This window comes from Amphiprion ocellaris, chromosome 12 (genome assembly GCF_022539595.1).
Source record: "Amphiprion ocellaris isolate individual 3 ecotype Okinawa chromosome 12, ASM2253959v1, whole genome shotgun sequence".
In the NCBI taxonomy this organism is placed as follows: Eukaryota; Metazoa; Chordata; class Actinopteri; family Pomacentridae; genus Amphiprion; species Amphiprion ocellaris.
In genome coordinates, this window is record NC_072777.1 from 2,269,303 (window position 1) to 2,285,008 (window position 15,706).

At 37.4% G+C, this 15,706-nt stretch overlaps 1 protein-coding gene across 1 annotated transcript; it reads left to right on the forward strand.

Annotated features, from left to right (window-relative positions):
- The first annotated feature begins 372 nt into the window (after window positions 1-372).
- On the forward strand, window positions 373-3,787 carry pou3f2a (POU class 3 homeobox 2a). Its single transcript, XM_023289697.3, has one exon. The coding sequence runs from the start codon at window positions 873-875 to the stop codon at window positions 2,298-2,300; it is 1,428 nt and encodes a 475-aa protein (XP_023145465.3). The 5' UTR covers window positions 373-872; the 3' UTR covers window positions 2,301-3,787.
- Window positions 3,788-15,706: the final 11,919 nt, after the last annotated feature.

Here is a 15,706-nt window from a genome sequence, read left to right on the forward strand (position 1 = left end):
AAAATTGAATTAAACAGTAAAAATGTTGGAACTTCTGTGTTGTTTAAGGTGGATATTTAAGTATTTAGAGCTTCACACGGAGAAACTGATAGAAAAGAGTTTTATATGTACAACTGGAGTAAAAATATGAACTTATCAGAAAAATGTGCATAAGACATTACAAATATGTGAGTTTAGGGCAAAATTAGTGCAACTTTTAATGTTCAAGAGCTAAATCTGCAGAATCTAAAGTGAAGTAAACCTGACATTTAGTGGATAAAATCGACTAAAATGTTAAAAATGGTGCTCTTGGATGTTGACTCTCGTCCTGCTGCTGTTTTGGTTGCAGGTTTCTGCTGAATAAAAACCCTCCCCAAAGTTGAGCCAACAGGCAGGTGGACGCGCCGCGGTGCGCGCAGAGCAGCTCCTCTGTTTGGCCCCGGGTCGCCCTCTGTGCGCGGCCCCTGCGCGCCCTTTGGAAGGCGCGGATTGCAGCTGTGACGTGGGCGTCGTTGTTCCATTCAGCGGCCTCGTCATGGCAACGGGGCAGAAGCTGGAAGCACGCGGCCCTCCTCTCCGGAGCGCGTCCTGAGGCCACGAGGGCAGCTGGAAGTTTGAAAAGCCCTCAGATATCCAGCCTCAGCTCGGATCTACCGGTCTGAAGAGTTTAAAACCCTCAAAAACACGAGTTGATGCGCAGCCTCTGCAACTTTTACGCAGCGTTTTGACGCACGCAGCGCCAAAATGTGACCCAGTGACCTACATCAAAGCAGTGTGGGAGAACAGAGGAAGCTTTTCTGTTTACTCTGCTCCACTCCGGGCTCCGGCTGCTGCAGGACCGCTACTATTGTTGGGCAGAGTGGTCGGGCTTTCTGCACAATCTCCCGTGACCAATGAGCGGGGTGCTGTCAGGGGTAACCACATCTGTCAACCGTTCTTGGCCAATAAAGAGCGGAGCGAGGCGGACCACAGGTGCGCGCCTCTGCGTCCCCTTGGCACAGCGCCCGGGAGATGCTGGAGAGAGACGCCGAGCTGCCCCGTGGCGCAAAAAGAGTTCCTGTCAGATCAGCCTCCTTTCAACTCCGCGCTCCGCTCCGGCTCGCACACCGATGGCGACCGCCACGTCCAACCACTACAGCGTCCTCAGCGCCCCCAGCAGCGCGCCGCCGCCGCACTCCGAGTCCGGGAGCATGCAGCAGGCGGCAGCGTACAGGGACGCGCACACCCTGCTCCAGAACGACTACGGCTCGTTACCGGGCGGTGGACATCCGCTCAGCCACGCGCACCAGTGGATCACAGCGCTGTCTCACGGTGACAGCGGGGCGCCGTGGCCGTCTAGTCCCCTCGGAGAGCAGGACGTGAAGCCGGTGCTGCATGACAGTGACCGAGAGGAGCTGCAGAACTCCAGCAGTCTGCAGCAGCAGCAGCAGCAACAGCAGCAGCAACAGCGACACCCTCACCTCCACCAGCAGCATCACGACGCCAGAGGATGGCGGAGCAGCGCAGCCAGCACGCACATCTCCGCCATGGCGACGTCTGAGGGCCAGAGCCTGGTCTACTCCCAGCCCGGCTTCGGGCTGATGCCGGGGGGAGGAGAGCAGGGCGGGATGCACCACCACCCGCTGCGGGACGACGACCACCACAGCCACAGCCCGCACCTCAGCGAGCACGGAGGCGGCCCCGGGGCCCACCAGCAGCCTCTGTCCCACCACCAGCAGCAGCAGCAGCAGCAGCAGCAGCAGCAGCAGCAGCACGGGGGCCACCAGCAGGACCAGTCGGACGAGGACACGCCGACCTCGGACGAGTTGGAGCAGTTCGCCAAGCAGTTCAAGCAGCGGCGCATCAAGCTGGGCTTCACGCAGGCGGACGTGGGTCTGGCGCTCGGGACGCTGTACGGGAACGTGTTCTCCCAGACCACCATCTGCAGGTTCGAGGCGCTCCAGCTGAGCTTCAAGAACATGTGCAAACTCAAGCCGCTGCTGAACAAGTGGCTGGAGGAGGCGGACTCCACGTCGGGGAGCCCCACCAGCCTGGACAAGATCGCGGCGCAGGGGCGCAAGAGGAAAAAGAGGACCTCCATCGAGGTGGGCGTCAAAGGCGCTCTGGAGAGCCACTTCCTCAAATGTCCAAAACCGGGAGCGGCGGAGATCAACTCGCTGGCGGACAGTCTGCAGCTGGAGAAGGAGGTGGTCCGGGTCTGGTTCTGCAACCGGCGGCAGAAGGAGAAGCGGATGACGCCCGTCGGGGGGCAGATACCGGGAGGAGAGGACATGTACGGGGACACCCCTCCGCACCACGGAGGGCAAACTCCAGTGCAGTGACCGGAGCGGGGACGCGGGACCCTGAACCCTCCACGTTTCTTTTATCAACCGAGCCAGAGCCGCTCGCGACTGGATTCGGTGTTCGGTGGCACCGGGGCTGAAAAACACTCTGGACGGACCGGATGGAGGCACCGCGGCGCACCGGGCTGCTGCTGCCTGCCAGCCAAAAAATTACAATAAAAGATTAGTTATTTTAAAAAAGGAGAAAAAAAGATGAACACATTCCGTGGAGCCGCTCCGGGGACGCGGGATTCCACCGGAACCGGGAGACAAAAGCTCGGGGGCAGCAGGAGGGTTGGAGTCGGTAAATAAACGCCATCTTTCATCATAACAAAAGCAACAGGGGTTCTCCAGGAGGCAGAAAGAAAGCTGCACCAGCTCCCCTCACCACCACCACCATTATTATTATTATTATTATTATTATTATTATTATTGTTATTGTTATTATTATTATTTGTGCATAATTTCTGGTGATTTCTCCAAATTTCTGGTGATGTTTTGACTGCAGCTGCATCCGCGTTCAATCTGCTTTAATGGAGTAATAATCATATAAAAACAAAAATCACAATAATAATAATAATAATAATAATAATAATAATAATAATAATAATAATAATAATAATAATAATAAGCAGAAGAAGAAGAAGGATGATGATGATGATGATGGTGGTGGTGATGAAGATGCTTCTCTCTGCGCCTGTTTACAGTGTTTTTTCTGCTCCTTTTTTTCCCTCCAAAATGCTGTGAAAAACGACACAAAGACAACTGGAGACTCTCTGGAGACTCTGAATCCAGCTCGTCTTGCCTTCCTTTCCTAAACAACAACAAACAAACATAAACAAACACGACGTGACTCTCTCCTGCTACCAGCTCTTTGGCCTCAGAGGCTCAAATATTCCTCCAGACTGTGACGCGCAGAGGACGATCCGTGGGATGTATTATTATTATTATTATTTGTTTTTATTTGTACTGCTCCGTTTGTTTGTTTGTTTGTCTGTCGATCAGTCTGTGCCAAAGCACAAACACAGACACGTGTTCTTGTGCCACTTTAAAAATCCCGTGATTCTTATTCTTATTCTTATTAATAATAACCTGATGTGATGTTTGTTGGGAGGATTTTTTTTAATTTTTTTGTTTGTTTGTTTTTGTTTGTTTTTCATCCTCTGAAGCAAAAATCTGAATTTTAAAAAACCCGCAGAAACTCAAAATAAAAAAAAGCAGCTACAGGAATTTAGATGACATATTTGAATAATAATTTAACAATAAACCCGTAAAATATGAATATTTACAGAAGAGCAATACGCACAAAGGGCATTTTTTATTATTTTATTTTTATTTATGAATGCAGGTGTTGCATAATAATAATAATAATAATAATAACAATAATAATAATAATAATAATTCGACCTGGATTTAATTTTTTTTCTCCCGTTTTTACTGTGATTCATTTAAAATCCTGCAGCTGCGTTTGAGATTTCTGTTGGTAAAAATAATAAAAAAGTATATATATATATATATATATATATATATATATATATATATATATATATATATATATATATATATATATATATATATATATATATATATCAATAAAAACCAAAACAAAACAGCATCGACCTGAAATCTGTGATATTAAAAACTGAAGAGGGAGGTTTTAACAAAAAGAAAATATGAAAAGAAATGAAAGAAAAATCGATTGCACAATTTCTATCTGCTTTTTTGTCATTAAATCGTATTTGTTTTCTACATGTGACGCTACAGTCTTTTTATTACCAAGCTGGGTCTTTTTATTCATTCATTAATTTTATTTATTTGTTTATCCCCGCGCCGCGCGGCCTTACATTAGAATTAAGGGACTTTTATGTATTTATAAATATATAAATAAATATATATATATATATATATATATATATATATATATATATATATATATATATATATATATATATATATATATATTTATTTATATTTATATATTTATTTATAAATAAATAAATAAATAAATAAATAAATATAAATTATATATATATATATATATATATATATATATATATATATATATATATATATATATATAAAAATACTATCAATTCGTCTCGGCTGCTTTTACATTTGTCCATCAGCTGCTTCAGTTTTATTCATTTATTTATTATTTGTTTGATGCTCTAAAACACACAGATACATGCTAATGAAAACACACCAATTAATTACATTTTTAATCGAGATAAATATGAAAACGTATTTTTTTAAAAAACTAAACAATGACAGCCTTTTATTTTGGAGGGGTGTGTCTGTTTTGTGCAGGATGTAAACACACCGGAGGCCACCAGCTGCGGCACATCTGGTCCCTAAAAACAATAAAAATAATACAAATAATTATAAATCCTTCAAATGCATCGTTCTAAACACCTGGAGGATCATTTGGAGGTTTTTTAAAAATAAAAAAACTCGAGAGCAAACGAGAAAAATTAAACGAAAATGAAATAATCAGATTTTTTTTATTAGAAATGAGATTTTTTTAAGCTGCAGAGGAAATTTTGACCTAATTTCGGTGCTATTTTGAATGTTTTGTCTTTAATGGTGCGTTTAGCAGCACATCTAGTGCCTAGTGTGTGTTTTATTCCATCATGTGAAGCTGATCAGTGGAAAATCAATCAACTGACGCCACCTAGCGGCCAGAAACGAAACATGCGCAGTGAGTGTTGATGTCGTTCTTTACTTTCATTATTAATTTTTTTTAGATTTTTGTGATGCCAGAACTCTGTAAAGCAGCCGAATCGTGTTATTTCGTGCACAAATGTGTGTTTTTCTGCATTTTTTCCTACAAACTCCAAAGATAAAATCATTTATTTTACAGTATTTTGTCGTTTTAAAGGGAAGAAAACCTGTGATCTGCTGCGAATTAAAGGCAGAAAGGTTTAAGTTACACTTATTTATTTATAGTTTTAGAGGAATTTCCTTGAAATAGCAGCTTCTTCACCACAATTTGCTTCCTGGGTGATTTAAACGCTTTATTTTACAGGTTTACGAGGATTAAAATCAGGTTATTTGGTATTTTTAAGTTCTTTAAAACATTTTTTTTTGTTGTTGAATGTTTTAAGCATTTGTTGTTTTTTTAGATGAACTTATTGCTCCATTTAAGAAAAAGGTGAAATAAGCTTCATTTATGTTTCGTGTATATTTTGGCAGTTGGGTTTTCCGTTCTGAAACGGTATTGAAAAACAAAAAAACAAGTGGTTATTTGATTTTCGTTTTAAAATACAAAAAAATAAAATTGAAATACAAGGCGTTTTTCCTTTTCATGATCAAAAAGGAATATACGAAATTTTAAAAATGCTTTGATTTTCATTTTATATTTAGAATAACAAAAAAGTAAAATCAGTAAAAGACAGAAACGAAAAAGGTCCGTTTTTTCATTTTCTGAGACCGGAAGTGGTCATCAGCAAGTGTAGAGCCAAACAGAGTTCGGTGCATAGACTAGATATAATTTTTTTTTCATTAGTTTTCATTGTCAAAATGAGAGATCGGGTGGCTGATCTTAAAATAAATCAATATTGATTTTTTTTTTAATAGAGCGTTAAAGTTTTGCGAAGCCATGGGGCGAGGCTTGATTGACAGTCCGGTCTGGAATGATTGACAGGTCCTATGGAGGAGGCAGCAGAGACTCTGCTTTCATCCTTTGGATTAATTCTGATATAATAACTGTTGGTTTATTTATCTGTGCAGCAGCAGAACATTTTCCACAGACAGTTTTCCTGCCCGTTGGCTTGTTTTAACCAGTTTTCTACCTTCGGCTGATTGTACCAGCAGACACTGAAAGGACTCTGATAGTTCGGTAAGTTAATGTTTATTTTCGTATCGGTGCCGCTTTTACTGCACTTATATGCAGCTGTAGTGTCAGATATAATGTGTGCCATGCACTCCAGATGTTGGTGGAGTTTGTTTCTGTCTGTGTTGACCAGAGAAGAGAGTTAGCATAGTAAATATTAGTTTTAATGTTAGCGATGCTAACCGAGCTAGCTGCTCAGTTGTAGCCTGATTAAAGCTAACGTAGCATTAAGCTAACGTAGCATTAAACTAACGATGTTTGTGTTGAGTTTCATGTAAACAGCTGAAGTGTGTTGTGTTACTGCAATGTGGTACATTTAGTTAATAAAACTGTTCATGGAGACGCTGGTTCACATTAATGTAACGTTTAGAAAACCTAAATGTGATTAAAACACTGAGGTTAAGGTTCTGAGTTGTCAGTAGTCCTAAATATCTGCTGAGTCTCTGAAGTTAAACTGGAGAAAACAGTAAATCTACTCTCTAACGGTTAACATTGTTTAATGACTGATTCACATGTTGTAGTACATCTTAGTGCAGATTAGAAAAATAACCTCCCAAAATATGATCAAAGTAATAATTAACAATACAGTTATTGCATTTAAATTAGGGCTGGGACATTAACGCGTTATTTTCGCTGTAATTAATTAACGCGTTAAAGTCCCAGCCCTAATTTAAATGCAATAACTGTATAATACAAAATAACGCAATTAATTGCACCCTCCTCAGTTCCCTCATTTCTGCCATACCAGTAACTCTGATGAACACTGCAGCCCAGTAGGTGGCGGTAATGAACCTAAAGTCTGTTTGTAACCATGAAGAAGAAGCACAGGAAGCACTGAGTGAAGTCAGGCACTGGTGAACAGTGAAGGAAGATGAGATTGAACTTGTTGGGCTGAAAGTTTTCTTTTAAAAATCTTCCCGATGGCAGCTTGGATAAAAGCCTGGTTGTGTGCAAATTGTACAACAAAGAGTTTTCTGATCACTGCGTCACTTCAAGCCGACGGTATCACCTCAATGTAAAACATGTTGCTGTTAGCACCAGAGCTAACGTTAGCTACGAGTCATGCTAGCGGCTAACGGTGTAGCCATCCCATAATAGACCACTTTTCTAGACAGTGCTTGAGTTTACAGAAAGTCTTAAAATGTTAAATAAAATTGCTATAATTGCACTTAGATTTGCAGTAATCTGTGAATGTAGCAGACAGATGAAAAATGCAGATAAATAGAAATGAAACATTTTTGTGGTTTAAGTTTTTACTCCGTCGAGGCTCTGCCTCCTTGGAGGAGGAATAACCTAAACAACAAAAATATCTCTTTTAATAACTTAATTATAAAATTTTTGTTTCTGAAAAATTACATAAATAAAAATTGATGTTCCTATAAAAAGAAACATCAAAATTCCACCATTTATCAAACCCAGAAAAGATGAAAACAGAATTAATCTCTGGATTTTCAACTTTCTGAAGCTCCTTGAACTACTTATGCTGATTTTATGTGTCATACAGTGGAAAAAACAACTAAATTCAGGCTTTAAGTCATCAAAATCACTTTTTTCTATATGTTCCATTTTCCTTTTTTAAAATAAATTTTATTATAAATTATTAACACGTATATGTCTATTCATTGATTAACTGTCAACCACAATTTTATTTGAATTGAAAAACTTCATTTATTGTGTCAAAAATTGATATTTGACAAAACTGCAATTATTGCGATTAATTAATTACAAAGCCTGTAATTAATTGGATTCAATTTTTTAATCGCGTCCCACCACTAATATAAATTACAGCACAGATAAGCTGGATAGTAAAATCCTCTCCTCTATCGCTCTAAAAACGTCAGAGTATAGCCTTTGGTCCAAAAAACATCATAGTATAGCATGTCGCTCAAAAAACGTCATGTATAGCTTGTCGCTCAAAAAACGTCATAGTGTAGCATGTCGGTCTAAAAACGTCATAATATAGCATGTCGCTCTAAAAACGTCATAGTATAGCATGTCGCTCTAAAAATGTCATAGTATAGCATGTCGCTCTTTGAAAAAAAAATCATCATGAATTTTAGTATACTATGTCGAAAAATGTCATTTTTCAACACTAAATCTTATTGAAAAATATGCTTTACTTAAGTCCACCTGTTTCAGCCATCTCTACCCCTCATTAGGTACCACTCTAAGGTACATTACACAAAAAAAAAGTCCAGTAGATGTCACTGTGTTTTGAAATAGCATGCAGAGCAAGTTAGTCTGCTCACATGTTGTAAAAACGTGCCATATGTTGAAATAATGTAAAGCAGGCTGTGAAAAACACTCCAGAAAGGTTTTCTTTGAAAAAAAAAAGAATTTTGGCGAAAAAAAAACGCCATAGTATACTATGTCGAAAAAAAAATGCGATTTTTCAACATGTTGTAAAAACGTGCCATATGATGACATAATGTAAAGGAGGCCGTGAAAAACACCACAGAAAGGTTTTCTTTGAAAAAAAAAATCATCATGAATTTTGGCGCAAAAAAAAACGCCATAGTATACTATGTCGAAAAAAAATGCGATTTTTCAACATGTTGTAAAAACATGCCATATGATGAAATAATGTAAAGCAGGCCGTGAAAAACACTCCAGAAAGGTTTTCTTTGAAAAAAAAATCAACATGAATTTTGGCGCAAAAAAAACGCCATAGTATACTATGTCGAAAAAAAAATGCGATTTTTCAACATGTTGTAAAAATGTGCCATATGATGAAATAATGTAAAGGAGGCCGTGAAAAACACTCCAGAAAGGTTTTCTTTGAAAAAAAAAAGAATTTTGGCGAAAAAAAAAACGCCACAGTATACCATGTCGAAAAAAAAATGCGATTTTTCAACATGTTGTAAAAACGTGCCATATGATGACATAATGTAAAGGAGGCCGTGAAAAACACCACAGAAAGGTTTTCTTTGAAAAAAAAATCATCATGAATTTTGGCGCAAAAAAAACGCCATAGTATACTATGTCGAAAAAAAATGCGATTTTTCAACATGTTGTAAAAACATGCCATATGATGAAATAATGTAAAGCAGGCCGTGAAAAACACTCCAGAAAGGTTTTCTTTGAAAAAAAAATCAACATGAATTTTGGCGCAAAAAAAATGCCATAGTATACTATGTCGAAAAAAAAATGCGATTTTTCAACATGTTGTAAAAACGTGCCATATGATGAAATAATGTAAAGGAGGCCGTGAAAAACACTCCAGAAAGGTTTTCTTTGAAAAAAAAAGAATTTTGGCGAAAAAAAAACGCCATAGTATACTATGTTGAAAAAAAAATGCGATTTTTCAACATGTTGTAAAAACGTGCCATATGATGACATAATGTAAAGGAGGCCGTGAAAAACACCACAGAAAGGTTTTCTTTGAAAAAAAAATCATCATGAATTTTGGCGCAAAAAAAATGCCATAGTATACTATGTCGAAAAAAAATCGCAATTTTTCAACATGTTGTAAAAACGTGCCATATGATGAAATAATGTAAAGTAGACCGTGAAAAACACTCCAGAAAGGTTTTCTTTGAAAAAAAAATCAACATGAATTTTGGCGCAAAAAAAACGCCATAGTATACTATGTCAAAAAAAAATGTGATTTTTCAACATGTTGTAAAAACGTGCCATATGATGAAATAATGTAAAGCAGGCCGTGAAAAACACTCCAGAAAGGTTTTCTTTGAAAAAAAAATCAACATGAAACTTGGCGCAAAAAAACCGCAATAGTATATACTATGTCGAAAAAAAAATGCGATTTTTCAACATGTTGTAAAAACGTGCCATATGATGAAATAATGTAAAGGAGGCCGTGAAAAACACTCCAGAAAGGTTTTCTTTGAAAAAAAAATCAACATGAATTTTGGTGCAAAAAAACACCTTACTATACTATGTCGAAAAAAAAATGTGATTTTTCAACATGTTGTAAAAACGTGCCATATGATGACATAATGTAAAGGAGGCCGTGAAAAACACTCCAGAAAGGTTTTCTTTGAAAAAAAAATCAACATGAATTTTGGTGCAAAAAAAACACCTTACTATACTATGTCGAAAAAAAAATGCGATTTTTCAACATGTTGTAAAAACGTGCCATATGATAAAATAATGTAAAGCAGGCCGTGAAAAACACTCCAGAAAGGTTTTCTTTGAAAAAAAAATCATCATGAATTTTGGCGCAAAAAAAATGCCACAGTATACTATGTCGAAAAAAAATCGAGATTTTTCAACATGTTGTAAAAACGTGCCATATGATGAAATAATGTAAAGGAGGCCGTGAAAAACACTCCAGAAAGGTTTTGTTTGAAAAAAAAAAATCATCATGAATTTTGGCGCAAAAAAAACGCCATAGTATACTATGTTGAAAAATGTCATTTTTCAACACTAAATCTTATTGACAAATATGCTTTACTTAAGTCCACCTGTTTCAGCCATCTCTACCCCTCATTAGGTACCACTCTAAGGTACATTACACAAAAAAAAATCCAGTAGATGTCACTGTGTTTTGAAATAGCATGCAGAGCAAGTTTGTCTGCTCACAAGAAGTGTGCACGAGCAAAATCACTCCTCACGAGGCCTCTGTTTGCTGTGATTTTCAAAGGTAAAGTAATACTTTTGACATATTATGGTGCCTAAGGAGTTGCTGAACACAAATGTGTCATTTGAAATGTTAAAAAAAAAAAAAAAAAACATTTAAAAAGGTAAAATAATTTTTCTCAACCATTTGGTAGAGGTCAATGTTTTAAAAATTGCTGGGTCTCTTCATAAAAACACCATTGATTGTTGTTGTTAGTGTCCCAAAGACATAAAAACATATAAAGAAATAAATTTTTTCATTGCCTTTTTCTTGATGAGGATGTTAAAGGGTTAAATTAACATCTGTAAACAAAACAAAAACGTATCAACAAAGTTTTCTGTTAGCGTTTGTGTTCTTCTAAGTTTAACTCCAAGATTTTAAATACTTTCATTTACTGCAAATGAATATCTACTCCAAATGTCTCCCTAATAATCATTATCAGCCTTAAAAACCCACAAAACACCCCTCTATACTCCACCACACTTAGTACAGTCCGGTTCCCCCTTCTATAAATCTGCTTGGAATCATCCACTTCCTGTTTGTCAAAGTGGCCTTCTACCTGGACAGGTTTTGTTGGAGCTCATGCAACAAACATTTTGGGTAACTGCACTTTCATATGGATGGATGACACTGAATTAGAGTCTGTTTTAATGAGACTGAGTTAAGATGTGTAGCTCTGTCATTAAATAGGAAATTATTTCTCAGAATTCACAGAGAAAAGTCTGAAATGTTTGCTAGGTTAGCGTCCCACATGTTCTTTGGCTCAGCTAAAGCTAACTCTCTCCAACTTGTGGATGTCTTGAGTTGCTTGTTGTTAAAATATCTTGCTAGAGGTGCTGAAGCTCAGAAAGTCTGAGATGTTTGTTCAAAATAAGAGACTCAGTCTCATTTATGTAGAGATGAAACTTCAGTGTCATTCATTGATGTTAAAGTGCAGTTTTTCAAATGTTTGTTGCACATGCTCCCGACCAAACCAGTCCAGGTGGAAGACGATGTGAAGAGAAAGCTCCAGAGGATGAATATCACACATTTACGTTGGAAATAAATGTCCTTTAATTAGACATTGTCATGCAAAAGTTGGATTTCCCTTTAATGATGTTCAACTCTTTGTTGAGTGTTTTGTTGATGTTGGTTTCTAAATGTTTTCTGACACTCAGCCCCAAAGATTAAAACCTTTTACGGCTCACAAGCTGCAACAATTCACACATTATCAACTATCTTTCTGACTAAACTAAGATAAAAAGTGAAAAACCGCCTGATTCCCGCATCATGAATGTAAATCATTTTGGTTTTTATGACAGTAAACTGAATTTATTTGGGTTTGACATTTTATAAACCAAAACAAGAAATGAATTAGTGGAGAAAACAATTAACAGATTAATGGACAAAGAAAATGTGTTTTCCAACATATATGGCTGAATTACTCCAACTTTACAAGATACATACAATTTTAATTAAATTTTATTTATATAACACCAATTACAGGTTAAATTGTCTCAAGACGCTTTATTTTTTATATTTTTTTTGTCATATTTAAAATTTGACAAAGTAAGAAATTTAAACCTCTTGACTAATCCAATTTATTATTTTGTTTTTAAGAGACTAATGGACAATTAAAATAAGCTTCTCCACTAAAACTAATAAACATGAGGTCAAATAGAAGGAAGAGTTTTAAATACTGCAGTCCCACAACGACAAGAATAAAGTTTGTCAACAAAAACTAAATCTGCTGGTGGATTCCATTAAAGTCCTAATAAATGATAATAAAGTGTGATACTAAAGGTTTGTGGTGCTAAAAATGTCTAAGTAAAGCTATGAAGTTGAACATGTGGATGGAGGTTGATAAAAGTTGACGTCCCTTCATTTCTCTGGAGCGACTCCATGGATTTTATGGATGGTGGTTAAAGACCTGCTCTTCTAGTGGTCTTCCTTCTAGTCTGTGTAAAAAGTCAGTCCATCCTGGTCGACTTCAACACCTCTTCATGACAACTTGTTCTGCCTCTGACCTGGTGGAAACTCCAGAAACTGGGGAAAACCTGTGGAGACTCGAAGAACTCGTGGAGACTCGAAGAACTCGTGGGGCGGGGGAAGGTGTGGTGGGCGGTGGGGGGAGGTGGGGGAATAGAGGGGGGAGGCCGCCACCCACCTCCCCGCCTACTCTCCGCCCTGACTCCACCCAGACTCCGCCTTGGCTCCACCCATGTGGTGACTTCAGTAACTACGATGTCAAAGGGACGACGAATTTATTTCTTTTTATCTGATCTGTAGCTCAGTGAGTTAAGGATTTGCCTATGGAGCTGCAGGTCGCTGGTTCAAGACCAGACACTTCTTAAATTTTCTCTAAATTCTGACGAAGACAAAGAAACAAAACTGCCAGTGGCGGGTCTTGAACCTGCGACCTTCCACTTGGTAGTCTTCTTCTTATCCCCCTGAGCTATTCGCTCAGATACTAATTCTTCTTTTTTTTGCGCATTTATCATCTATTTTTTGTCGTTTTCGAGTTTTTTTTTAACTCGAGTCTCGACTCGACCGTTTTTCTCAGGAGGTTGGACTTCAGCCTTTGTGCTGGAGGGTTGAACCCTCAGTTCCAAGACTTTCCAAAGCCTCCACACCTCCCGAGTCCTCAGGACCTGAGCTTTCACACAGTCTGAGGGCTGAAATTTTCTAAGTCCCACAGTAGATCTCTGTTAGTTTGAACCTTCAGACAGTCTGAGGACTGATATCTTCTAAGTTCCTGAGTAGTTCTCTGTTAGTTTGAACCTTCAGACAGTCTGAGGACTGATATCTTCTCAGTTCCTGAGTAGTTCTCTGTTAGTTTTAACCTTTAGACAGTCTGAGGACTGAAGTTTTAAAAGTTTCTCAGTACTTCTCTGTTAGTTTGAACTTTCTGGTTAACAGAAGCCTTAAAACTTGTGACCATGAGTCTTGATTTCACATTTAGACCATCCATCTGAGTTCTTCTCAGACCTTCACCTGTGGGTTTTTTAGAAATCCTCAACAAACTTTGATTCTCTTCAATGAACAGTAAAGTTTGTGGAGATCAGAAGGTAACATTAGTTTGATCGGTGCCTTCAACTACTAGTAGACTTTATCTGGAAAGCAGTTTTCTGAAATGAGTTCTTAGTAAATCTGTCCACAATCAAACCAAGAACATAGAAAGAGGAAATGTTTGAAGAAACAACTTGATGTTTTCATTTCAGACTAGAAAACGCCTGAAGACCTTTATCTGTTTTTGCTCTTTTTCATCGTTTTATTGTCTCTTCTGTTTAATTTGATCTTCTAAAGTTTAACTTCTATATTTTCAAATGTTTTGTCTTTAGTTTGATTCTTCTTAAATGTTTAGTTTTGCTCTTTTCTCACCTCTTATTCTTTTCTAATGTCTGATTTGATTTCCAAATGTTTTGTCTTTTTAATGTTTAATTGTTTTTTCAAATATTTAATGGGCTTGTTTGAAAAATTTCCTTTTCTTTCCCAATGTTTAATTTTTCGATTAAATCTTTAAGGTTTTTCTTTTTAAATGTTTTAACACCTTTTGATGTTTAATTTTCTTTTTAATTGTTTCAGTGTATTTTCTGCTTAATTCCTATTTAAAGTTTTATTGTCTTTAAGATTAAATTTTCTAATGAAACATTTAATTTTTGAATTAAATGTTTTGTCTTTTTAAAGGTTTAATACTCTAATTAAATGTTTTGTAATTTTTTAAATGTTTAATATTCTTCTTGTTTAATTGTATTTTTTAAATGTTTAATTATCTAAAATATTTCACCTTTAATGTTTTAAAAAAATTGTTTAATATCATAATTACATGTTTTGTAGCTTCTGTTTAATTATCTAATTAAATATTTTGTCTGTTTAATATAATTTAATTGTATTTAATGTTTAATTTTCTTTTTTAAAGTTTTGTGTATTAAATGTTTTTGTCCTTTGATTTAATTGCTTTTTTAAATGTAGTTCATTTCTTTAATCTTTTTTTCTGTCAAGATTTTAACCCCAACCTTAAAAATGAAATAAACCCTTAAATCACAATGAAAATACTTCTGTTATCACAATCATGAGTTAGTCAATTATTCAGTTTATCAATTCAACTTTATTTGTTTTGCACCTTTCACACAGATGACAAAACTAAACAAGCAAAGAGAAAAAAGTATGCTAAGACTATGATTAAAACTCAGAAACAGATTTTTAAAAAAAAGAAAAAGATTTAACATGGTAATAAAATATGTTGTGTTCAGGGGATGGACGGAGTTTATTGAAGTCTTCTTGGGCTCACATGGGAAATTATTTAAAATAGAAACTTGACATTCAGTCTAAGGAAACTGGAAACTGCAGAGCGACAGAAGAAGCAACAATATCTCCTGTTTTCTCCTTTAATGAGTCGACTCTTCTTGTGCTTTCAGACCAAAGAACTACAGACTCTTCACAACCTGCTCAAACTCTTGGTACAGGACCTCACCACACGGGTCAAGAAGGTTTCTGTCTCATTTCTACTCTGAAGCTCACCTTCTCCTGCTCAAACTACTGACAAATGTTTCTGCTGCTCTAAAGTCTGGTCTCCAGAACTTCCTGAAAACTCTCAAAGTCTCTTCTGCTGCAGGTTGCTTTGTAGAACTGTTCCAGAAAACCTCACTAAACCACATGGAGGGGCCTCAAGATAGTCGTCCAAATGAAACCGTAAAAAAACCAAACTAGCACAACCCAAACGCTAAAGTCTCCTGCAGCCTACCAGAGAACCTCTGAGAACAGAGAATCAGGACAGGAACTCTTACCTTCTGGACAACCAATGTTGGTTCTCAAACAAGAATACAGAATGTGTCTGACCAAAAACCTCTAAAGACTCACTACAGCCAAGATAAAGACACAACTCACCTGCACCAAATCCACTAATCACTGCACACATCAGCACCATGTGCTAACTGTGGCTAAAGAACCACATTTACCAAGACAACTATCCAGTACAAAGCCCTAAAACACACCAAGAAACACTAAAGATGATTT

Bases quoted from the DNA above. Each gene is read 5' to 3' on its own strand.
- pou3f2a (XM_023289697.3), top strand. From the start codon at position 873: ATGAGCGGGGTGCTGTCAGGGGTAACCACATCTGTCAACCGTTCTTGG.